The 24,716-nt window shown below is 39.4% G+C and overlaps 4 protein-coding genes across 4 annotated transcripts; 2 read left to right on the top strand and 2 right to left on the bottom strand.

Moving 5' to 3' along the window:
• Nucleotides 1-567: 567 nt before the first annotated feature.
• On the bottom strand, nt 568-5,096 carry LOC110851352 (histone-lysine N-methyltransferase SETD1B). Its single transcript, XM_022099091.2, has 3 exons — nt 3,851-5,096; nt 1,178-3,705; nt 568-1,088 (listed from the first exon to the last, which is right to left on the bottom strand). The coding sequence occupies exons 1-3, from the start codon at nt 4,893-4,895 to the stop codon at nt 915-917; spliced, it is 3,747 nt and encodes a 1,248-aa protein (XP_021954783.1). The 5' UTR covers nt 4,896-5,096; the 3' UTR covers nt 568-914.
• Nucleotides 5,097-5,215: 119 nt separating this feature from the next.
• On the top strand, nt 5,216-8,163 carry LOC110850664. The gene is made up of 8 exons (XM_022098150.2): nt 5,216-5,493; nt 5,567-5,629; nt 5,688-5,822; nt 5,913-6,193; nt 6,401-6,457; nt 6,529-6,607; nt 7,243-7,427; nt 7,529-8,163. Exons 1-8 carry the CDS (start codon nt 5,361-5,363, stop codon nt 7,967-7,969), a joined length of 1,374 nt encoding a protein of 457 aa, XP_021953842.1. The 5' UTR covers nt 5,216-5,360; the 3' UTR covers nt 7,970-8,163.
• On the bottom strand, nt 8,164-22,417 carry LOC110850662 (plexin-A2). Its single transcript, XM_022098148.2, has 36 exons — nt 21,806-22,417; nt 20,727-21,606; nt 20,436-20,503; nt 19,739-20,327; nt 16,867-16,892; nt 16,608-16,790; nt 16,392-16,520; nt 16,055-16,294; nt 15,791-15,956; nt 15,640-15,705; nt 15,337-15,491; nt 15,121-15,249; nt 14,820-15,030; nt 14,529-14,738; nt 14,398-14,447; nt 14,177-14,314; nt 13,894-14,075; nt 13,654-13,798; nt 13,457-13,576; nt 13,110-13,361; nt 12,851-13,027; nt 12,515-12,758; nt 12,160-12,424; nt 11,935-12,072; nt 11,630-11,843; nt 11,370-11,559; nt 11,271-11,291; nt 11,062-11,144; nt 10,796-10,984; nt 10,607-10,711; nt 10,382-10,515; nt 10,218-10,253; nt 9,993-10,135; nt 9,818-9,908; nt 9,649-9,703; nt 8,164-9,563 (listed from the first exon to the last, which is right to left on the bottom strand). The coding sequence occupies exons 2-36, from the start codon at nt 21,175-21,177 to the stop codon at nt 9,390-9,392; spliced, it is 5,769 nt and encodes a 1,922-aa protein (XP_021953840.1). The 5' UTR covers nt 21,178-21,606; nt 21,806-22,417; the 3' UTR covers nt 8,164-9,389.
• Nucleotides 16,929-19,728, top strand: LOC110850665. The gene is made up of 7 exons (XM_022098151.2): nt 16,929-17,244; nt 17,303-17,541; nt 17,607-17,718; nt 17,784-17,906; nt 17,974-18,846; nt 18,919-19,241; nt 19,299-19,728. The coding sequence occupies exons 4-7, from the start codon at nt 17,871-17,873 to the stop codon at nt 19,696-19,698; spliced, it is 1,632 nt and encodes a 543-aa protein (XP_021953843.2). The 5' UTR covers nt 16,929-17,244; nt 17,303-17,541; nt 17,607-17,718; nt 17,784-17,870; the 3' UTR covers nt 19,699-19,728.
• Nucleotides 22,418-24,716: the final 2,299 nt, after the last annotated feature.

The following is a 24,716-nucleotide window of genomic DNA, read 5'->3' as shown; positions in this document are numbered from 1 at the left end:
CCTCGATATACGTGCGGCTCAATCCCGGCATCCTCCCTCTCGGAAGGCTAATAGTCAGCTGAATACGTGGCAAAAGCCGGAGGAGTCGCCACCTGGGAGGCAACCAGCACATCGTTTTTATCAGTTTCATGAGGGTTTCTCATGAAAAAAGTAGCATGAATTTTATATATTCGCATTTTCGTTTTCAGGAAAGTATAATGTTCACTGGATGGAATAAAATGGGCAGATTTTTGCTTAAATTCAGAACGGAAGGGTGATGCAGCTTTTTCACAAAATGCGCAAATTCATGGATGAGAGTGCCAAAAACCATTCTGCAATTCTGCGCACAAATACTTATGTATAAACAAGAACACATTGTGTTCTTCGTCTCTCTCCTTGATCTTTAGCAAAGTTTGTTATTGTGTTTGTTATTTTTGCTCATTTAATGACGGAGGTAGAAAGGAAGAAAAATGCAAAACTGCGCTACATCCGTAAATGCTGGTGCATATGGGAAGATAAAAGCGAGTAATGAATGCTACTGAAGAAGTGCAGTTAGAAAATCATGATGATGCGGCATCCGGTGAAAAGTTGGGTTATTAAGGTTTAGATATTTTTTTATATTGAGCATGTAATAATTCGAGATTTTGTATCTGCATTCGTTAATACAGCCGATACAAAAATATAACGTACATTTATGCTACTAAGTTTATAATTAGAAAACAAAACAAGAAATAAATGCCTAGAATAAATAATATTTGTAACAAATAGATACGAAATTCAGTCCTAATCATGAGTCGTTAATAAATAGAAAAAAATACGAATAATGAAAGCTCGAGTAAAAACCAGTATCATAAAGAACAAAGTTTCCTAGATATTTTACAGACCCAGAGAAATCTACATACATATATATTATAAATTTAATGTAATTAAATCGACTAATTTAGAGTCCCTCGACACCCAATGGATCCACACAGGCAGGGGATCTTTTCATCTTCTATGGGGAATTTGTAATCATAAGTAATCTCTTCGTTCATAGCAATGGGTTGCTTGGAATATATCACAATCTTCTTTCGGCCCTCAATCGTAATAATTTTAGCGTAGCAATTCGGCTGCAAGTTATAAATTAAATCATATATAATGATTTGTTGAAAAATTAAGTTATGATGAATAAATTTTAATGTAATAAAAACAGACTTACGTTGCAACTGTGATTAATGAATCTGGACAAGTTTCCAGATCTCGTCGCGTCGATAATAGTTTCCAGGTCAATTCTAAAGAGGTACGAGCTACCGATTCCTACCGCCATATATTTTTTCTCTCGAAGATCAGCTATCACAGGTCGGATCATTTGTCCCACGTACTCAATTACCATCTCATTCTCAGCAATGGCTTCGGATGCAAAGAGTCCCCAATCGTGAATCGTACTGCGGCCGAAACGTATATCCTTCTTCCGGAACTTCAACTGGTTAAACTTGAGCAAGTCCGAGTCCACCTCGTTTCCTAACGCGGTGAGCAAGCGGCGCTGATTGGATCGAGCTTCTCGAGAAATGGCGACCTGCATCTTCGAGTTTGCCCTCTCCGTACTCAGAGCACCGACATGTCCCACGCACTTGTTTACCTTCTCTGTCACCACGCCCCACTGGCGACGATTGGCAGCCTTTTCTGGCTTAGTCAGTGCATAATATCCTTCTGTTCTAGCACTGCCGGTCTTGTGGACCCGAGCATCAGGGTCGCGACGCTTTTTTGGTAGGGATGGGGCAGTGGCGGGGTACTCGACCCAGTGGGTACAATTTAACCAGACCGTATTGGAATCGAAGGCCAACGAGTTTTCGAAAGCGAGTCGGAGACCTTCTACATCTTCATCGTCCAAATAGTTGTAGAATATGTCGTAAAGAATTCTCGTCTTTTCCTCGCCGTTACGACGTCGGAACCTTCTTCGAGATCGTGTTTTGGCTGGTGGCACCTTTTTGACTTTGACTTTATTTTTCCTATAATACTCTTTAGTCTCTTCATGGTTAAGGTCTTGGTCTAACGTTCTAGAGTAGGTGTGGTCCTGAAGACTGAAATCATCGGTTTCAGAGACAGGAGTGTCCTCCACATAGACCATATCAGGGGGGTACATTTCATACTCATGAATGTACATTTCATCTGGAGGCACCCCTTCTGGTTGACTATCTTTCACAGGCATCTTTTTCTTTTGAGGTTTCGCAACGATGGGAATTTCTTCTTTAACCTTGACTTCCTCCTTAGCAGCTTTGATTTTGGTGTCATCTTCTGCTACAATGGAAAATGAATTACTAACCGCCAGCTTGTTATTGTTTGACTTTTCTTCAGTTCCCGACGATGCGGAGACCGGAGACAATTTGCCAAGATGTTCTTCAATTTCGTCCTCAAAATCAGACACTTCTTCAGATGAAGTAGTTGTGCCTTCAGACGAGGAAGACGAAGTGGAAGAAGAAGCATCGGAAAATATACTGATTTTGAGTTTCCTTTTGGCAGGAATAGGCTCATCGTCCTCTTCTGAAGACGACGACGATGCCGACGATGACGCACTGCTCCTCTCCGATTCTGGTTCTGAAGACTTTCTCGATTCCTGATACACAGGCTCTTGTATATTTTTTCGGAATGAAGGCAACTTTGGAATAGCGCAGCGCAAATTCCCACCAAGCATGCTACCAGAGAACAAAGACTCGCTGAAATCTACTACGGGTGGTTTATTAATATTCACCTCAGCATTCACTGCACTTTTAGCTCCTTGTTGTTGTTTTGTATTCAGTTTGTGGAGTTCTTCACGCTTTTGACACCAAATTTCAAACTTTTTGTATGCCTCATTTTCCAATAAACGTCTATGAAAGTCTTTAAGTAGAGTGTTTTTCATTTCTTCATAAATTCGATCAATCACAAGCTTTGTAACTTCAAGAACTGTAAGCTCTTCGTCGTCACTTTCTTCCTCACTGCAAGCATCATACAACAGTGCGTTCTTGTTATCTCCTCCTTCTGTCGGCTGCTGACTATATGGGTCATATTCATGGGGTGGGTAAAAGTTGAAAGGTGGATACTCCATGGGTTGTTGATTCCACATGTAGGGTGGATAAGGCATTTGAACATCGGGCCAATAACCTGGTTGTGGTTGCTGTGGCTGTTGCGGATAATACTGGGCCGGCATCAAGGTTGGCTCAGTGGGCAAGGGAGCATCTCCAGGTGGGAGTGGGGGGAGATCTGTGGGATTAGGAAGTGGTGGATTCGGTGGAAGACTAATTTGAGATGGATCCTCAATTACAAATTGTGACGCTGGGATTGAATGTTTTGTCTTCTTTTTGGTTCTTCTCCGCATAGGGGAGATTCCATGGGATTCATCCGACGCGACCTTCTCCAGTTCGGCTTGCAGTTTAAGTTTGAGACTTTGGAGAGCGGATAACGGTAAATTATCCTCCGGATCGATACTGGTTAATGCGAGGAAGGGCGAAGGTGGTGGAGACATGTCGTCTTCATTTTGGGAACTTTCTCCTGGGATTGGGACAAATGTGTTCTTCTTAAACTTTTTGGCAAAAGCTGATTCAACAGTTTCCTCTTCTTCCTCCTCTTCGTCGTCGTCTTCACTATCGGAACTCCAAATCTCATTGTTCATTCCGTACTTCAACCGTTTTCGCTTGAGCTTTTCCTCTTCCTCACTCTCGCTACTTTCCAGCATGGGAATTCGTATCCCCAACAACATGGACCTGTTACCTATAAAATAAAATAAAAACGCGTGGTTTTTAATATCATAGTTAATTTACCACATATGACTCGTGTATGTACATTTCATATTCATATAAGATAATGCAGATTTATTTAGCCGACTATTTAATTAAGATAAATACCAACAACTCACCCGCAAAAACTTGTCGGATTCTAGTATCCAAGTCCACTTTTGGGGAGAAAAAGTCATCATTGTCGTCATTTAGAGAAGTTAGCTCTGCATTCATGGCCCATGGTAGTAGTTTGGATTGTTGCTGATCATTGTTAGAATCTACGTCGTCTGGTGGTGGGGGTGGGAATATAAATGGGAAGCTTCCATAGTTGAGATCAAGCTTCGGCCCTCCTCCGCTACCAGGAATGGGAACATGTCCCTCCACAACCCCATCGCCTGGCATAAAAAATCGCCCATTTGTCGTGATCGGGTTGGTCGTAGTACTACTCACATGTCGACCACCACCACTACTACTCTTTTTATTGTTACTATCCTTCTTGACACCTGGGGACCGTTTAACAATGATTTTACTCTTCCCATCCTTATCACCACCCTCCTTCTTGGCGGATGAGTCTGTCCCTTCAGGTTTCTTCACCACAGTGTGTTCTTCCACTAACTCTTTGCATTTTGTGACGAAAGGGTCCAAAAACACATTGATTTTCTGCCCCATAATAGAAGTATTGTTCAGTTTCTCCACAAACGTTCTTGCACATGACGGACGCTTAAACGTGATGTGAGCTAAACCCAAATGCTTGTGGGTCACGGGATGATGAAATATTTGAAAGTCGTCGTACGCCTCGTTCCAATGCTTAGCCAAGATATTCTTAAAAAAGTTACGGTCAATATTATCATTAAGATTTGTCACGGTCACTTGAATCGAGGGAGGTTTCCCTACAAAAGTCTTATCAATTTTGAAGAAGGGCACTATAAGTTCGAAATCATCGATACGATGTGCCCTTATTTTATTTCGAGGGTCTCGAACCACCACGAGAGGGTACGAAGGGTCTTCAGGGAGACGACCATCGTACCGATAAGACTTGAATGATGCTTTGACTAGGGCTGGATCGACTATCAGCTTGAATGAGACGTATTCTCGCTTCCGGTTACTCCCCGTCCCCAACGACGACGTCGCCGACGAGGACGGCGTTGAGGGGACAGAAGTCGACGGATTTTCATGCTCTGCCATTGTTTAGTTTCAATATTTTAAACTGTGTTTTACACAATTACTAATAACGCTCCTCCTGCCGTCGTTAACACACATTTCTATGAACAAATTGTAGTAAATAAAACTTTTCTAATTTGCCCTGAAAGCGCAAAAACGTGGATGATTATGAGAAGCAGAGTAGTGGTGGAGTGAGATTTGTTGTGTGTGAGGCAGGCTGGATTATGGAGGCTGAAGAACCAGCGAGGTTGAGGCTGAGAGAACCAGTGAGCTTGCTTCTCTTGAGTTTGTCCTCTCAAAAACCGGGCTCAGCAGCAGCAGCAGCAGAGCGAGCGAGTCAGAGTTCAGTTGGTCAAAGTCAGAGTCAGAGTCAGACGAACTTCTTCTTCTCTCTGAGTTCTCTCCATTTTGTTGGCTGAAAATTAGTCCAGCGGTTATCAATTGCTAATTAGTAATAATTAATTACGTCGAGTTTAATTTGGTCAGACAATGCCTCCCAAAAAGGCAGGTGCTCCTGATGAGGAGAAGAAACCTGTCGCCAAAAAAGCTAGGACGGACGATCTGACTACAAGGACGAGTGACAGTCGGCTAAGCCAGTATCATTTGGAGACGATCAATCGAGGTAAAAAAAATTGTGAAATAATTGGATTTTAGGTGATAGGTTTTTAGTTTGAAAGATAAATTTGCATTTCTAGCTGTGGAAACGGTAGTGGAATCATTTCCTGAAGCATTCCGCAATAATGTCAATGGCATTCTTGGTGAGTTGTTCTATTTAAAGAATTGAATTTGTAATAATTCTAGCTTTATGTTATCCAGGAGGGCCAGTTGCTTCGACATCAAGTGGTGCTGCGGCTGCATTGAAACAATCGCTGGTGAGGAGTGCTGAGTTTCAACTTTTGGATTTAGATTCTTCTGATGATGAAGCCATTTCGTCGAAGCGTGAAATCGAATGTGAGTATTTTTTAAATGAATGTCGTACAATTGTGAATCGTTTATGTATACATAATTATATATATACATGTATATATATATATGTTTCAGATATTTTTCGCAAGTTTAATGAAGCATCCCAGCCTACGAAGCAAGGTGTACAAGCCGTGCAGAAGAAGAAAGATTTCATAGTTGGAAAAAGTAATGGAGCGAAGAACGAGATCACTATACAGATACAGCAAATGCAGCGCTTAATGACTCCGGAAGAGCTACGAAACTGTCCAACTCCAGTTTTGGAGATTGAGATGATGGAGGAGGGGGTGGATTCCAGTTCAACAATTCCAGGCGTAGGGGACACTGCGGTTGAAGAAATACAAGGCGATACAAACGAGGTAATTGATGATCAATAGATGAACATATATAAAATACATGGTGCCAATCATAATTTGTAAATAATGGAAGGTTCTTCATGGTTATTATTACCAGAATCGTAGTCTAAGTCAATTTTTTCTGAAAATAACTTTCATCATGACAGCCTATGGATTGGAGATTGGTATAAATCTGGTACTAAATGATATCTATTATTGTATGGATTGCAGGTATCGGGCCCTTCTGGTTCTCGAACTCGGAGTATCCCTCGAAAGGGTTGCCCCCCTGTAAGTATATAATTATCTAAATATTAATGATGAGATATGTCTGATCTAGATAATTGACGATTTATTAATAGATCAATGGGAAGAAGACGACTGTACCTGTCACAGAAATTACAATTTCCGACAGCGATGACGATAAGCCCACGTGTTCTAGTAATTTAAAAAAATGTCTCAGAGATAGATTAAATGAACTAACGTTATATATAAAATTAACACTACTTTCTACAAACTAAAATGCAAAATTTATCCGGAATCCTTAATGCTTTTAAGAGTTACTAATGCCACACAGTGCTTGTCTGACACATTTGTATCCGATTGAGCATATTATTTTGGAAGCATGAGACATAAGCTCTTTTCCCAGTTTCTCCGCCACAGTTTTCAAAATTTTATCCAAATTAGCTTGAATTTTGCAAATTTTTTGCCTCCTGACCTTGATAGAGTATTTTTGTTTGCAAGCAGACTAAAACTTTCCAATCCCACTAGGTTGAGGGACATTTGGTGGCTTGATTTATTTTGCATATTCGATGTCTTTCCCATTGCTGGTCACATTTTGGCATATTGTTGCGTTGATTCTCTTCCTTCTCATTTTGTTAATTGAAATACGATCGTTTTCAAATTTGGGCGATCAGTATTTGTCTTTCGAATGAATTTTATGTTTTTGTGGGTTCTAATAGTTATCGTCTCGTTTATATCATTTAATTTGTATCTGAGACATCATTTACATGCCAATTCCATGTTACCTGAATTCAAATATCTATTGTTTATATCTGTTCCTTCTCTAACTACAGAAAGAGTGAGCGCAATCAAACGTGGTAAGAAGAAATCCAAAGGAAAAAGTACAAAACCAAGTTCCAAGAGCTTAGTGCTTAGTGGCAAAAATGAAGAAGAGCAGGAAGAAGAAGTTGATCTAGGCGCGTTGCTTCTTTTTAATATTGAATGTCGTGGCGACACCTGGCCAGTACGTCTTTATGAGGTATGTTAAATGTTGCTATAAGTAAAATGCTTACTACATATGTACTAATAATTAGAATTATTACAATATATTAACACGTGTCCTTACATTTTTTAATTCAGAAACAGTTTGTTCGAGAACTGCGATCTCTTATCGCTAAAAAGTTGGACGTCTGTTCGAGTGAGATTCCTTTACTTTTCCTTGGAACCCACAATCGTCTTGAGGATGACAAAACTCTAGGAGAATGTGGAATATCAAATTTATGCACCATTGAAGCGTACATGAACGCGAAGACCGACAAGGAACTCTATGATGAAGGTTCGAGCAATGTGTTGAAGTTAAAGCTACAAACTAGTGATCGTCGAGGACGACAGGATAAGTGGGTGTACATGAGAATGAATAAGACATTTGAAACTACAGTAGAAGAATATGCAGTCGAAATAGGTATTCCAAGTACGGGTATTAGAATAAAATTTGAGGGTGAATTACTGAATCTAAAATCGACTCCAGCGGATTATGATTTAGAAGGTGAAGAGTGTTTGGATCTCATTCTTCCGAATTAATCAACTGTACACTCTAATGATTAACTAGCTTTAAATTCAGTACTATATATACAGTACGTAAATGTATGCAGTTATTGTTTCCATAGATATTACAGCCCAGTATTTTAGTCTGTTTTTTACCAGCCACTGTTTTTCTACGTATAATGGTTTTAATACAGATACAGAATAATAAACCAAATTAAACAACAATCAAATAAGTTCATAAACAATTTATTCAACCATGTAATCAAATTTGACAACCAACTAGCAGCGTATCGGACGCAATAAAAAAGTACGAAATAGATGAACACAAATTGACTGAACGAGCGAACTACTATAATAATATATTCTCTAAATTCCTGCCAAATTATATACTTGTTGTTGTTACATACGTTACATAGCTCTTCATGGAAGCGAATTACAGAAGTACAAAGTTGCTGGTAATAGTTACAGATATTAATAAGTCTTTAGTTGCCCAGAGGTCACCTCCCCTGAACCGGTATCGAACAAAAGTTGCAGTTACACAGCAGTAATTAACACAATTAATTAATGCAGCTGAATGCCGCTGATGGTGTCTCAGCTGACTTTTATCTTTCTCTTTTTTTAACACGCGAAATAAATATCTCATACTCGGATGATGTAGTAAAAATAAATGCAATACTTAAAACTTATAGAAAACGTCTGGTCATTTTCGTTACTTAACCTGCCCAACGGAAACTTGTTGGGATATAACAATAAAAAGATAATGCGATAAAAGCGAGATAATAATCCATATAAAAGTACATATTACATTATTGTACAAAATGTAGACACGTGGTCATCATCTTATCATGCGTGTCATTGCTATATTTACACCCATCTCAGTCATCCATATTTACTGGATACGACTCTCCTCCTCATTATTATGCATTATCGAAAACTATACGTTCCAATACTCTTTAGATCATTTTTTTAGAAGATTACACACCACCAAACACACACACTTGCTAAATTTACCTCCGAGTAAGTCTTCTCCCTCGCGAGCAATGTTAGTTAATATTGTTGATATTTACATAAAAACATGGAAAAAATATAGTACCTCCGTTTTACAATTTTATGTATGTATGGATTTTTAACTTTGTTGGGAAGAATAACATATATAGGAAATTAAATCCATATTTACGGCAATCCTTGAGAAACAATTAATTAATATATTTTTACTAGATAATAATAACATTATGCAGCCAAATGGAAATTTGCAATTTTTGCACATGTTCCCAACGACACAAATCACGTTTATATAGTGCATACAGTAACAAATAAGGACAGGATATAATTACAACAGCAGTCATGAATGAATAGAGGATTTGGTAGAGAAACGACGCCTCGGCTATAAATATGGCAGCAGCAGCAGCAGCAGCAGCAGCAGCAGCCCCACCATTCATTCCTTCAGTATAACATTTTAGTGACCTTCAGAGACCATAATGTGATGTACTTGTTCTAATTTGTACGCCAGCCTCTGCTTTTGGGAAAATTCATCCTCTTCTAAAGTCATCATTAGTTGATCGTTATACTTGGAGGCGTAGTTATATAGCTCGTACAATGCACTCTCCGCGTTGAACTCGACTGAATGCACCTGTAAAACAAGGGATGCAATTATTAGAGTCTAATATTTTGCTAAGCAGTTCGCATATGCATCATTTATGCAAAAAAAAACTTACTCTAGATTCTTCAGCTAGCATTAAGTTCATATCTTGGTCAGAGATGCAGGGCATGCTGTGGACGGAAAATCGGTCAGGATCAGAAAGTTGTTATTAATTTTATTGTTTAATTGTTTTAACGTATGTCAAGTACTCGTATTTTTCAAATGAATTAAATAAATGCCCATACCTTTTAATGTCGGCGTAGTAACGTTCCACCCACTCTTTGTAACCTGGAATGTCTTTGGCATAGAGAAGTTTGCTGCTTGGGGAATCTTTGCCTGTAAGAGATAGCAGAATGGATTAAAATTATTTCGGAAACACGAGAAATATAAATACTATGGTAGACAGCGACGATGCAATACCTAGTCTGTGCTCTGACGTTGAACAGGCGTCCATAAAGGTTTGTGCCACCACAGACAGACAAGAGTCAACAATATTTGACTTGTGAATATCGAAGACGAAATTAGGATTTTTAATTAAATTGACCCAGAACCGGAGTGGTAAACTGAAGAAACAAAACAAGCACAATTTTATAATCTGAAATTATATGCATTTACGATATCATGGATGATAATTCTGCTGGGTACCTGTTGCTCTTCCATGTGTGAACAACTTCTGGATCGCTGCAACATAAATCATGAGATAATTAAACTAGAGTTTATGGAATAATACCATAATGAGGTCAGTAGTACATGATGTGTAGGTTGTAACTTTTTTCTACAAGTTCATGTAAATTTTAAACAGTCTTTACCTGATACCATGTTGAAGTGCTTGATCATCTAAAAAGTCAAACATGTATTTGATGGCTAATGGTAGCGCACTACCTCGGTGTGCAGTGCTAAAAATGGTTTCAAAAAGGTCATCGACGAATTTTTGAAGTGTGAGCTGTGACAAAACACAAGACCAAAAGTTAATTTTCCAATTTTTAATTATTGTTATTATTATAACAATTTGTTTGGTTTGTAAAGTTATTAACCTTTGTTGCAAGAAGACGCGTCAAGTAAATTTCGGAAACCATCTTGTTTCCACGTTCTCCTTCCTTTTGGTTATCATTATCATGATGTTTCACTAAATGCCACACCTGGAAATAAAAGATTTTGTATAGATTCCATAAATATGTACATAATATAGGTTTTAATTATTTTAATATGCATATTTTGTGTACCTTCAAACCACCCTCTCGGTCGTGATTCAATGGTGACGTGGCTCTACTGAGCGGTGGGCTAGCAGAATTATACTTGGCGTGGTTCAGAGTCTCATACTTGTGCGATTTCTCTGATCTTTCCGACAAGATAGACAAATTGTACATTGATGATTGCTTAGGTACCAGAGTGAGACACGCTGCGTCCGGAACCTAATGTGGATAAAAACACGCATGTTACTATTTGGAGTTCCTTCATTTCGCACTACACTTTACACAACACAACTTACTCTGTAATGACTTAGTGTATTCAATTTCTTCCACTCTCCTTCAGTCTTTGTTGTACTATCTTCATCATAAAGAATGAGTCGTCCTTTGTTTGGAATTTAAAAAAAACAAGATAAGAGATGGGTTAAGTTAAGCAAGTCATTTAGTTAGTATTTATGTGTTATAACTTATTCTCTAATTCATGAATAAAAATAACGGAGCCATAACCTACCTTTGTTCCCTGTTCTCCATTCTGAAAACAATACAATTATTTAGCATTATTAAATAGTTTTAAGGCCCAATACCGTATTTATAATGTTTCTGAAATTACCAAGATCTAAATCTTCCTTCCGAGGTCGTTGACTATAGAATGTTGCGCGATAAATGGTGTCCAAAGCTTTCTCTTTGACCTGAGTTATAGTGTCACAGTCTAATACTTTAACTGGAACGTCAGTGTTTTCTTGGTTCAGATCCAACCCCGTCATGTAAGTAGTTTGGTGGGACATTGATACGAAAATGGTCTGCAAAGATAAAACATAATTAATTAAACCGAACTTTAATGACAATACTTTACTAAATGTGTCTACTTACCATGGGTTTATACCCAATTGATTGACGAATTAATTTCTCCTCGCTTAATGAATATCTGGCTTCTGCTGTGATAGCATCGACCGGTCCTTTATCCACTTGTTGTTTGATTGCTCGGTACAACATGTACAGAGGTTCTCCAGCACATTCCTTAAGAAATTTATAGAGTAGGAAGGTGAACCAAGCGGAGAGCATTTTTTCTGCCACGCTTTCCGTCCTGTAATTACATACATTTTAGTTAATTAATTTTCAAAATATTAACTGTAAATTGTAAATTTATTGACTGTATAAAGCTATTTACTACTCACCGGCGCAAGAGCAGTTTCGGATGGTTCTTGCTCTCCATAGATTTTTCTATCAACTCTGCTAGAAGGGTTTTCAATATGTCTGTACAGTATTCCATTTTTGCTTGCAGGGACACCATTATCAGTGATGCAACATTCACCCTAAAATAAGAAGTATTTAATTAAGATTGTATTATGCATTTTCAATATTACTAATAGTTGTTGATATTTGATATTATGTTTTCTCACCTGTCTCTCATCGAGAAATATCTATTGTTTTCCAATGTACGAATAAATAACAAAAGAAAGGTTTTATTGAGAACGAGTTGTCCGAATATGCGAAGTCCTTTCGTCTTATATACAAGCTCTGGTCTTTCGTGGCTGAGAATGCCGTGATCTTCTCCATTAGGAAAGAGGATTTTCATGGAATAATTCCTATAGTCCAAAAATGGTATCCCGCAAGCCGACACATCTCCGGTTAGATCAGTCATCTCAGTTTGTAGTTCGGCGAAAGCTGTAAATACCAAAATGGAATTGGTAAGTTGAGTATTGTTGTGTATAATAGCCGTTATTATTTTGGTTTTCAGTTGATACATTCACGTACCTTCTTTACACTCGGCAGCAACTCGCAACTCGAGAACGTCCATCTGTTCTTGCATATTTTTTAGAACCCGGTTGCTTTCCGTTGACTTTCTTCGGTAAAGGATAAGTATAATGATGAACACGATGATGAGTACGCAAGCTCCAGCAACCATCAAGTACATCACTTTCTGAGGAAACTCTTGGACCGACAAGTGGTCGTAACGAAGTCGTCCAATTACATAGCTCAAATTCTTTCCAACTTTCACCTACATTATGTACAGGTGTATAATAACATAACAAAACTGGTGATATTTCGATACAGAGGATATATAGAAAACTGATTTTAAAAATCCCATACCACGACAGTTGGAGGTTTGGATGAATCCGTCCTTCCCTCTTCAGTTAAATCAGGGGGCTGAGAAGAAGGTGGTTTACAAGTCAACTGATTTTTTGATAGAGATGTTACATTACAAACACTAGTTCCAATCAGTACAATAATGTCGGACTCGTCGGATGCAGAGTTCAAGTTTTTACCCTAATTAAAAATGACCATTTACATTTTACAATTTAATTCACATAATAAGGGAATAGGAGTAGGTAACAAATGCTCAACTTACATTGATGGTTAAATAATCGCTCTTGTATTTCTTTACTTTCTCTTCAAAAGGTTCATATTGTGGATTTGGGAAGAGTTGGAACATGTGCTCATCGTCCATTCCTTGCATCTCTGTATAGTTGACGGTGTCGAAAATGAAACCGTATGGAAGCCTCATAAAACCATCTCTGTTCTCAATATCTGTGAAACTTGGCTCCTCCGAAAATGGGGGTGTTAAGCAGAACATTGTTTCATTGTTGGAAATGTTGCAACTCTACATAATCCAAAGGAAGTTGTAAAATTATTTGAGACGCTATATACATAACAAATGACGAAAATGGTATGCAAATAAGTTGATAGTTGACTTACGCTAACATATGATGTTCCATTGTAAACTACGTAAATTAGAGGTTCTTGAATCACATCGAAATGCTTCCCTTCCACAGTGACATTGATGCCTCCAGCAGGTATTCCACGGATTGGTTTCTCCTTATTTATCACAACAATGATTAGTATTCTAATTATATATATTTGCCATTTAATAGAGTTCAGTTGACTGAACTTACTTTCTCTAGGAGCAGGATTGGGTTTTCCACGTATGTGAAACCCGATTCATAAGTTCTATCCCGTTGGTCAAACTTGATTATGACATGACCTTTGCCTTTCTTCTTGCTGGTACCGGTGCGACATTCCATGCGACCACTTTCTTGACTGGAGATATAAATAAAATACATAGTTAGGATTAAAACTCGCTTCATTACATTCGCAATTAATAAAACAAAAACATATAAAGAACAATAGATTACACTAGGATTTCACAAGAAACTTTGTCCACAAATGCTTGTGTATGGCTTCCGGCGTTAAGATGCTCTCCATAAATAGTGAGACGAGTCCCTCCAAATAATGGTCCACTTGTTGGGCTAATTCCTTTAATTTTGGGGTCTACAAACTGGTATAAAGCTCTTGATTCGGCTCTAAAGTCGGCCACCTAAACAGTTAAATAAGTAAAAAATATAAAACATTTTATATTTATGAAAGAAAAGTTTAATTGTGTTGTAAAGATTAGACTTTTAAAAATAAATTGTATACCTTGACGATGATGGGGCCAGCCTTAGGTTCATTTATTCCAGGTCCATCCAGCCGACAGATAATTCGTCGTGTTTGTAAATACAGGTGCCGATATGGTTCGCAAGATACACCAGCTACAGTTACACCGCTGTAGATATCCTAAAATTGAATTCATCGTTTACATTATAAAAACAATTTGGTATGATTCATTAGCAATAAGTGAATCATGTCATATTCCATACATCAAAGGTTTTCCCAAGATTGATTCCTTCAATGGTGACATTCGTCCCACCTTCAAGATTATCATTAATCAGTTAATTAATCATTCGTTCATTACCATTAATGCGTTCTCATTCAAAGTAATCAATCTAACCTTCCCACGGTCCAGAGGTTGGGTGGAAGGAGCGAATTTCCGGATTTGGACACGTTTGGTTTCGACTCAACCAAACTCCCATCCCATTGTCACATTGTTCCCGAACCTGACAACGATTGGAACTTTGGCACCATCCACAACCATATTTCTCTTCCATCGCAAGACACATTCCACAATTGTCGGCCATTGCAGGGCACCGGTATACCAAAACTAAATAGTAATTGTGACAATATTTTTTTAAAAAAGCTCAAAATTATATTCTGTTTAAGGTTAAGTGAGAGAGAAACATACTATGAATATTATCAGGGTTGTCCAATGATTTTGTTTCTCCACCACCCCATACAACTGCGAAAGGGACTGTAATATTTGGAGCTGGTGAATTGTAGTTGAAGGGTATCGAGTCACAGTAAATTGTGGTGTCAATCAACTTGGCATTAGCAGGTGTCACGCGGCCTTCGATGTTGAAACGGCACGAGAAACGAGTTTGCACAATGATTTGTTGCTACAAAAACGTAAAATTTATAATGGGATGTCTTATGTTGAAAGGTTATTTTTTCCAGATTTACAAAGTTACAAAAAATGTTAGACTTACAGCAATATTATCCACTTTGACTTGAATACGTTTCAACGTTCCGTAAGGAACCAGTAGCTCAGAAGATCCGTTTGTGACATTAATTCGTGGACAAAACCCAGGACCACTTCTTATACTCGGACCAATTCTCTGTTGATAGATGTTGAAAACATTTTATTTATAACTACCCAACAAATCGTAGCAAACAACATTGGTTAATTAAACTTGATAGCTCACATTGAGTCCGGTAACCAGAATATCATTTCTGCAGTTCTCCGCCGTATCATGAGTACATCTGTGTTTGTCCACGCACCAGTCGCAAGGAAAGGCTGAGGTCACACAGGAGGTACATGTTGTGTATGTGTTACAGTCGAAAAATACAAAATCCGTAGCTGTAAAGAAAAGTTAATTGTCATTAAACCCAGTAGATATTTAAAAAAAATATGAGGCAATATATTGCGAACTGTATGAATTTTTTGTTGTTTTGCGACGCGAGTCTTTGTCAAAAGTTAAAGGTCTACTACAAAAATTGTTACTCACCAACAAAGTCGTTGGGGGAAGTCCCATCTTGAACCATTCGAACGGAAAGGGTCGCAGTAAAGTTGTCTAAATTGTAATGCAAAGGTAAAATTGTATAATGCTACTCCGAAATACAAAATTGATTGGCAGAAAAAGCATAAATTGTCATTACGTTGTGATGGTGGCATAGGAGGAAGTTCTGAGGTAGGGGGTGTGTAACAGGTCACTCCATTGCTTGTCAGACTTGCATTAGTTTTCAACGTTTTTCCATTCAAGAAGCGGAAGACACACCAGAAGGCGCCAGATCGAGTTGGCAAATGGTCAATGTTAATTGTTAACTGTAACCATAAATTTTTAGAGTTAAAGTTATAATCAAATTAAAATAATGACTTTATTAGCCAGCATCAATTTAATATGTAATTCTGGGAATACTTACCGTGCGAGCAGTTGAACTTTGGAGTTGACCTGGGACAACTTGTGTGATTCTAGTGCACTGGCCACTCTTGTAGGAGATCCAGTACAAGGACAACTCTGACGCTTTGGGTCCCTTGGGGCAATTGTTTTTTAGAGTGCACTTATTTTGTAAAGAACACCATCCACAGTATGGGTCACCAGCTTCGACGCACTCGTTACAAGTAAAATACTCTGAGCAGTTGTGTACCAAAACCTTTGATATCTGTAAATGTAAGAATATGTGATATGGTATTCAGAACGTTATTTATAATCAAATAAAGGGTACGCAAAGTAGGAATATCTTGGATGATGAAAATTACCTTTTTCTCAGTCATGACATAAATATGAGATTTTTGTGGTGTGAAAAACATGTCACTATTGACTTTGCTACTTGCATCAATTACAATGTCGTCATACTCTGATCCAGATTTACCACTTTCAACCACGACCTGTAGACAGTCCAACCACATAATTGTAATAATAGTTTAAGATAATTTCCTTAAAGTTCACTAATGCGAACTGTGATGTGCAGTTACTTTTTTGAGATGACCGTCATCCGTTCCAAGGAAAACTACAGTGTAATTTCCAGCCGAAGTTGCTGCAACGGATGTAAGTAGCGTAGTAAAGTTGAGCACGGAAACAGCCATGACTGGTTTCTCGCCTCCAAGCGGAGTATTAACATCCATTCCACAAAAGTCCTCCTCGATAATTTTCAATTTCTAGACAAGACAATACAAAGAAATGTAATAAAAATATGTAAGCATAAACTACACAGTACTACAAACAATTACTTACCGTTGGAACGCATTGTTGATTCATCGCTAGAAAAACAGACAACAAAAACAATTAGATTAAGCAATCACGAGACGCAATCGAGGGAGAGTTGAGATGTATGAGACGTCGAGTATGGAGCATAAAAATAATGATATGCAGGTGGGAAATGAACCACAATAAGATGCTCACATTTCTTTCTTCCTGTCAAATCATTCATCCATACTCACAGTATTAGAGTGATTTAATAAACTTTTCGTGGAACAAAGTAATTAAAAATGCATCGAACCACACCCTCCTCCAGTAAAACCACCCCTTCTCCATCTGCATCTCCACCCTTAAAAAGAAAGAAACTGCAATCCAGTCCATCACATAAGAAAGGATGCACAATTCTTCTCACAGGTGAGTATTTATGCATGCATATTATTTTAAACAACACTGATTATTGTTAAATGTGCAGGTCTAGCAAAGGCTGGGAAATCCACAATTTCTGACGAGTTGACCCAGATGCTAAAAAGTAGTGGAATCCCTGTCAAACAGTTTGATGGAAAAAAGATGAGAGCTGGACTCTGCAAAGAGTTGGATTTGGCGAAACCACACCACCGTTCTTCTTTTGTTCACCTCGTCAGTGAACATGCAAAAGGATTCACGGAGGAAGGCTTCATCTCCATAATTAGCATTGTTGCACCTCTTGCGCAAGTAAATTTATATCTTATAGCAATTATGAATGAAACATGTAGCTAACAGAATGTGTCATTTTTTAGGATAGGGAAAAGGCAAGACTGTCCCACCAAGAGTCAAGTTTGCCATTTCTGGAAATATTTGTAGATCGGTCAAGAGACGAATGCGAAAGATTGACGGGATTATTGAGAAATGGTAAAAACAACAATTGAGCCTCTTTCTCCGTTATTATTTAATATGTAATTTTCATTGTTTCCTAGTTTTAAACATTGGTGCACCTTGCCGACTATGAACCACCCACCACTCCTGATCTCCATGTCAAACCCAGTGTGAGGAGTACGGTGTCGATGTGTAATGACATAATTGATATTCTTGTAGCGAATGTGAGTTAATGCAACAATGCAACATCTCATTCTATGATCCCATTTTCATATTCACATGTTTTTGTAGAACATTATCCCACGACCACCCGTTTCACTTATGCTTCCACCACTTTCTCCTGCTTCTCCAATGCTACCAAGTCCATCTCCCTCTTCGAATTATGACGGATCAACTACGGCAGAGGATGATGATGATGAGGATAATGCAGAGTATGATGGGGAAGGAAATGTCATCAGTTTCAAATTCAAGTTGCCAAAGAAGGGATCTTACCTCCGTGCCATTTTCAACTACTGCAAAGAAGAAATTATTAGGAGGAGAAAGTTGCAAAACAATCATGCAGAATTGAAGGATGAAGATGTAGATAAGGATGCAATGTTTCTCATAATCATGAATGAATGGACGGAACATTATGAGACAAATGTTGGCAAAGAAAGGTTCTTTCCTGTGGAAATTCCACAACCAACAAAAAAGCAGAAAAATAACACTCCTACAACCACACCCACTACTACTCTCGAGAAAGGCACAACAATGCCAGAAAAGAAGAAAAAGGAGGAGGATTTTATTCCACTTTATTGGGATGGAACTACAATCAAGTACGACAAACTGGGGACGAAATACACTCAGCCCCCTAAATTGAAATGTGCACACTGTTGGCAGAACAAACTTGACTGTGCAGCCCATTCCTCTACAAGAATTAGCAACTTTGCAGTTTTGACGGATGAGAATGAAACGACGCTCAAATGTTATGCTGTCTTGAAGCAAAAGACGATCAAGAAAACTGGGTGGAAAAACACTGTGGTACAAAACATTGCGAAATGTCATAACATGACCATGCTATTCCACCATTTGACATCCCACCCCAAATCCAATTTCTCCGAGGTATATGCCAAATCCATGCTTCACTCTTCACTAACCGAACTGCCAATTCTTCATACTGCAAAAGTGAGTTTCTTATTATCATCTTATTATGCCTACTATGAATTTATGCAACAATGCTTCCTTTATTCTTTATAGTTGTCAACCGCTCTAATCTGTCTATTCCGAAACATTGAAAGAGTAGAAAATGGTGCCGAAATCCAACCCCACGAGTTACTTCAAAACCGTGTCGACATGTTTTCTGCCAATTTAGAAGTGCTGGAAAGAACTTTGTCTGAAAACGGGATAACTTTCACCGTGGGTGATGAAAAAGAAGAGCAACCTTCCAACTCTACACTTGTGAATGAGACTACTTTCTCCTGGAATTTACCCTACGTTTATTGTGGAACCGAGTCCAACAATCAAATTAGTATTAGATTGAAAGTTGCAGTTAAGGGGGCTGTTCACAGTAATTTCACACAGTGAGTTCAAATTCATTTCAAATATTTGGCAGTATTACATTTCGGTTTTAATTGCAGTGGCGATTCATTCTCATCCGGGCCTCTTTATCAAACTCCTTTGAACCCTGATCAGATTGAAATTGCTAATTTTGTCCCACCCAAAACACCTCGGGGTGAGTGGACACCTGAACAAGTACAACTATCTGATGCACAATTGGTCCTTCGCAAATTAGTTGAAGATGATTGTACTAGAAAGGAGGCATTGGGAATTACAACCCTCGTCATTGCACAGATGAAGGGACTTTCTCGGAATGGCATCCCAATTATCCGTGATAACAAGAAATATGAGCATATCAACACTGCTGAATCAGGGGATATATTGTACATACAAGTGTTCAACTTTTTAACAGGCCAATCCCTCACTATTACTGTTTCTCATTCCAATAATACAAGTTTCAAGGATGCGTTTTTTAAGTGAAGTATTATTTATATGAATTGTTAATAAAATCGACCCTTACCTATAAATCCCAGCCCTCTGTTCCCCTTCCCTTGAAAACAAAGCTCAATATTCTCCACAAACTTTCTTCTGATATCTTTCAGGGAGAAGACGCAAAGTGCGCTTTCACGTGCAGGAGTTTGGCTACCAAATGATTCTGCTTTGGCAAAAACTGCAAATAAAACGTCATCCTGATGCGTAACGTCCAATTTATTGGCAAGGTCAGGTCCGGGTTTTCCAACGAAAGCAGCCTGAGCTAGGTCAAACTTGTGCCCTGTAGTTTCACTGACGCACTCGATAGGAATTTCAGTATATGAATAGTAGTTGGAATCATTTTGACAAACTCTGACAAGCTTCGAAATGAATGGCCAGTTTGGACCGGTCTCCTTCTTCTGGGTGGTGATAAAATAGGAGAACCCCTCAGAACTGAATCCATACACATAGTTGATTGGATACTGGTCGCGATTGCTAATGTGCATCTTGGTTCCGGAGGACACGCTGGTCGTCACAATGCCAAAGTTGTCTGGGGGTCTTAAACTGCGGCTGGACACGGCAGGGATTTCATTTCGATACAGGGAGTTACCCGTGTAGGTCACTCCAACGTACAGCACCTATAAATAAATTAGCATACCATATGTCATCACGTGCTTGTTTGCAGTAGTTTCCTCTCACTAACCAATTGATAATAAAGAATTAGTAACAGTTAAACCATGTCTTACCGTCGATGTTGGTGGGGTCGGTGGTCCTGGAGCAATAAATGCTACCGTGCTGGCCGTGTCATTATTTGCTGCAATTTAAACAAAAACTCCAACTTCAGCACAATGCTAGTCAAACTAAAAGCTTTAAAATAATTTGAGTTATTAAAACAATTCGGATCGATGATATTGCATGAATCGAGTTTTTTTAAACTTTTCAACTGGTCATGAATGATTTAACTTTGAATGAAGGTGTTTTTACATTATGTTTGAACGCATTAAAATGTTATTGTTGTTTATTAGCAATAGTCTTACCGACGATTGGCTCGCTGACAAACTCCGAGTCCGAATTCGACACATTATCCAGACTCATAATCCAGCAGACCCCTTGGTACAAACTGCCACAAGATATGAGACGCGCTCTCGAATAATCTACGACAAGAGCCTTGTTAACATTGTTTGTGGAGCGAGTTTGCGCCTTTTCGGGACAATCTCGAAATCCTGAGCAGTCCACAGAGTCCTCAGCAGGACCCGTCTTGTTCATCGCGATGAGACGAAGGTTCGGGTCCAGTTGGTAAATTCGATTGACCGCACCCACGAAAATGATCCCCGTCTCTTTGTGCACCACCATGTGATTATTTATCGTACTGTTGCCTCCCGAAGAGTCGGAAAAGGTTGTGACGACATGAGATCCTCCTGCGACCGACAACCCCACGAAGAGAGAAGTCGTCAAAAACGCCCAACACATCATCCATCGCCCTCCCATAACGACTCGAGATCGTCGTCAATGGTCAGGTGATGATGACGATGGTAATGATGTATCTCCTCTCAACACACTCAACAATCAAATCATCAACGTTACCAAAATTTTGGTAGTTTTTCTTTCCACTAAAATACAACAATATAAAACGGTTCAAATTCGCTGCACTTGTTGTTGTAGTATTTTTTCTACTACTAGTCGCTCCCCATTTTCACTACTTAATAATATTGCACTTTTAATATCTATCTCTTCGCTTCTACGACATTTTGCTAAATACGAACTAAGTTCTTCCACTTCAATATAAAACTGTCACATTTTCGTTGATTGTAGGATGCAAAACTCGTACAAAAGTGTCACTCGTTGGTATAAATAGCAGCAGACTGTGTAAGGCTAATCTTATTGTGAAGACACTTGGCTTACTCCTCCCAGTGCAATCTATAATTCAACAATTAATAAGAAGACACACAATCAATAACTCAATTCGACAAGTCTGATAATTACAGGACTAAACATTGACTAAACACAATAGAAATGCTATAGAAATACGAAACAAATAAATGCAACAAAAAAAACGAAACCAAAAACGTTTACCGACTAATTGTCATTCTAAACTGAAAAGAGAGGTTTCACTGACCCAGTAAAAAATCCACTTGCCTCTTGTTTGTTTGTATTTGCTTATCAGACTCAATAACTCCCTTATCGTTTGTTCTTCCTTCTGGAATGAGTAATAGGAACGAGTTAGTTGCTCTGCCACTCTGAATGGTCAACAACTGGATGGTCAATCTAAATATAAATGCTCGAGTGTCATCCTCCTCTCAGCCTGGACTGGACACAGTTTTATCGCCACACACTAGAAACCCAACTCCTAGAGCAGCACTCTGCTTGTGTTTTTCGCCTGTCACTCTCATCCGTCGTCGTCGTCGCCACCACCAAAACCAGCACGGGGGAGATAAGGAGCCCGATAAGCAGTTATCCACCTCTCGATAAGATGAGAAAAGTTAATATTTTGGACTGGTGAAGGTGAATGGCGGCCCAAAGGAAGGAAGGAAGCAGCATCAGCAGCACAGCGGAGAGCACTTTTTGGCCTCTCTACTTTTCCACTTACTTCTTCTTCTGCCAGGGTCCTGTTATGTCTCTTTTGCTCTCTGTGTATTTTATATTGCTGCTGCTGCTGCTGGTGGTGGTGGATGTTTTTAGGTTGCTCTGGGTTATGATTTCGTTGCTGGGGATGGGGCATAAGAGAGTGAATCAGTATATTCTTGCCTAAGGTTTGTGTTGTTGAATGATGAGCTAGCGAGAGAGGAAGGAAAGCAGCAGCAGAAGAGAAGGTAGGTTTCGTTCGTGTGAGGGTAGGATGGGGTTGAATCACATCTACTATAGCATCATCATCAGCTATATATCTAGCTAGCTCCCGGCCACTACTTTAGCTAGCTAGCTGCCACCACCCAAGCAAGTAAGTAAGTAGTGCTGGTGGGTGAACAACATGAGACGTTATTATACAACCACTTTCTATGCCAGGGAGGGAGGGGGCATGGACACGGGGGACATGCACTTCCGGGTGGGGGGGGCATGCCATGGCTGGAACAAGGACGCTATAGATGGTGGGAGAAAGTTGGTACCCAATTGAGTAATTGGTCATTAAGGGGGGCGTTTATGGTATGAAAAGCTTCAGAATGAGGGGTGAGGTGAGATAAAAAGCTAACATTTTCTAATTAAGGCCTTCTTTTGCTTATCATAAGGCTTGTGTTGGCCCCTTCGCCCGTCAAGATCTGTGTCTTCTCCATGCGGCGAGATCTTGCTTGGAGTCATTGTAGGGTACCGTGTAGCACAAAATCAAAAAGTGCTCACTTCACTCTCCTGCACAAACTTTCGGTCCTTTCCTTTCCACTTTCACCACCACCACCACCGATGGAATGGGCTCTCTCTCTTTCTCTTGCACACTTTTACTTGTTCGGTTCACTCTGCCACTTGCTTCTTGGGGATCGGATCGGATCTTGTTTCCCTGGACGACACCTGCATTCCATTCACTACTCACCCGCCGCATAATTTCTGTCAGCCAGCCTCCTCCCACACGTGTCCCATCAAGGCGAGGCTGGCTGTCGTCCTTCTCTTCTCCAAAAATAATGAGATTCATAATGATGAAAGAATAATGGCAGGTGTGCGGAGATCCGAAGCATGCATAATTACTAAGTGGGAAAAGATGTTCATTTCGTGGCTACATAAGTAGAAGGAAAGGAAGGAAGGAAGGAGTGGGTGGTGATGGTGGATTGAATTGAGGTGCATTTTCTCCTCCAGAGAGAAAACAACAGCGTGAAGTAATTTTCTTCTCGGTGCTGCTGCTGCTGCCGTGTGTGCATGGTTATGATTTCCCCTTCGGTGTTTTGTCCAGGTTGTTGATCTGCTGCCATTGCTACATTTCCTCCTTCCTCTCACTCACTCAGTCCTACTACCCGTTTAAAACCAACACGCCATGCCATGCCATTATTCCCGTGATGATGATGATGACGACGAGGACGGGCTCTCCCGGCTCCTCGACTCTATTCGGTTGTATAAGACTGGTGAAACCACTTGTTCACATCATTGGATCGGTTTGTTCTTCTTCTGAGCTGAGGCTTTCCCCCAGTGAAATGTGAAGCCTCCACCAAACTCAGGCACCCAGCAGTACGTAGTCACCCACCCACCACAAAAGCTCCTGCTGTGTGTTATTTGGTGTTCCGACAGACAAGCCTACCTAACCTGCCTGCCTGCCCGGCCTGTAGGTAGTAGTCATCGGTAGTCAGACACTGATGCAATTCCAAATCAATGACGGCCAATCATTAAGGTTCAGGCGGAGAGGGTCGACCGGAATGGCAGGCAGCGGTGGGAGGTGGGGAAAGTTAAGCTTTGTTGTGCTCATGTAATAATGAAATGTTTGAACGACAATCCATCCAGGAGGAGAGACGTACTCTCCCTGGAGTGACTTTCACAAATGACAATATGTTTATTTGCTCACTCACCCGCTTGCCTATTCCTTTGAGCATGTATGTATTCAGTTTTCTCCTTTGAAGGAGAAATAACTTGACAGTTTGTGAATTCAATTATCAGTCAATTGGACATGCATAATATTTGCTGTGTTATTTATATCTTGAAACTTTACTTGATACATACAAGTTTGTCCCTTTGATTGAGTGAGAATGTTGAAGGACACACCCAGCTTTAATGAGCATAATGCTCAAGTAACTTTACCTGTTTGAGATTTATACGCAAGTAATGCAGTCATGTGCGAGATTCAATCCGAGGAGGAGATGGGAAAAGGCAAAGATTGAGCAATATAATTGACGGATATGGATCGAATCGACGAACGAGTGTGTACATGCTTCTCCCCAACGGCATGGATTAATTTTAAAAGTTGCCCTTTCTCCCGAGAAAGTCGCTTATTTCCGCAATTTATGTATGCTCAAATGTGTATGCATACATGTTTAGTCCACAGGAAACTAGACATGATTAGACGTGTATTTATTTGCTACTAAATATGAATTTTGCCTACAACTATGGGAGATTCTTAA

The sequence above is a fragment of the Folsomia candida genome, unplaced genomic scaffold (genome assembly GCF_002217175.1).
Source record: "Folsomia candida strain VU population unplaced genomic scaffold, ASM221717v1 Fcan01_Sc006, whole genome shotgun sequence".
Taxonomy (NCBI): domain Eukaryota; kingdom Metazoa; phylum Arthropoda; class Collembola; order Entomobryomorpha; family Isotomidae; genus Folsomia; species Folsomia candida.
The sequence above is the reverse complement of the archived record's forward strand: the minus strand, read 5'-3'. Positions and strand labels throughout refer to the sequence as shown.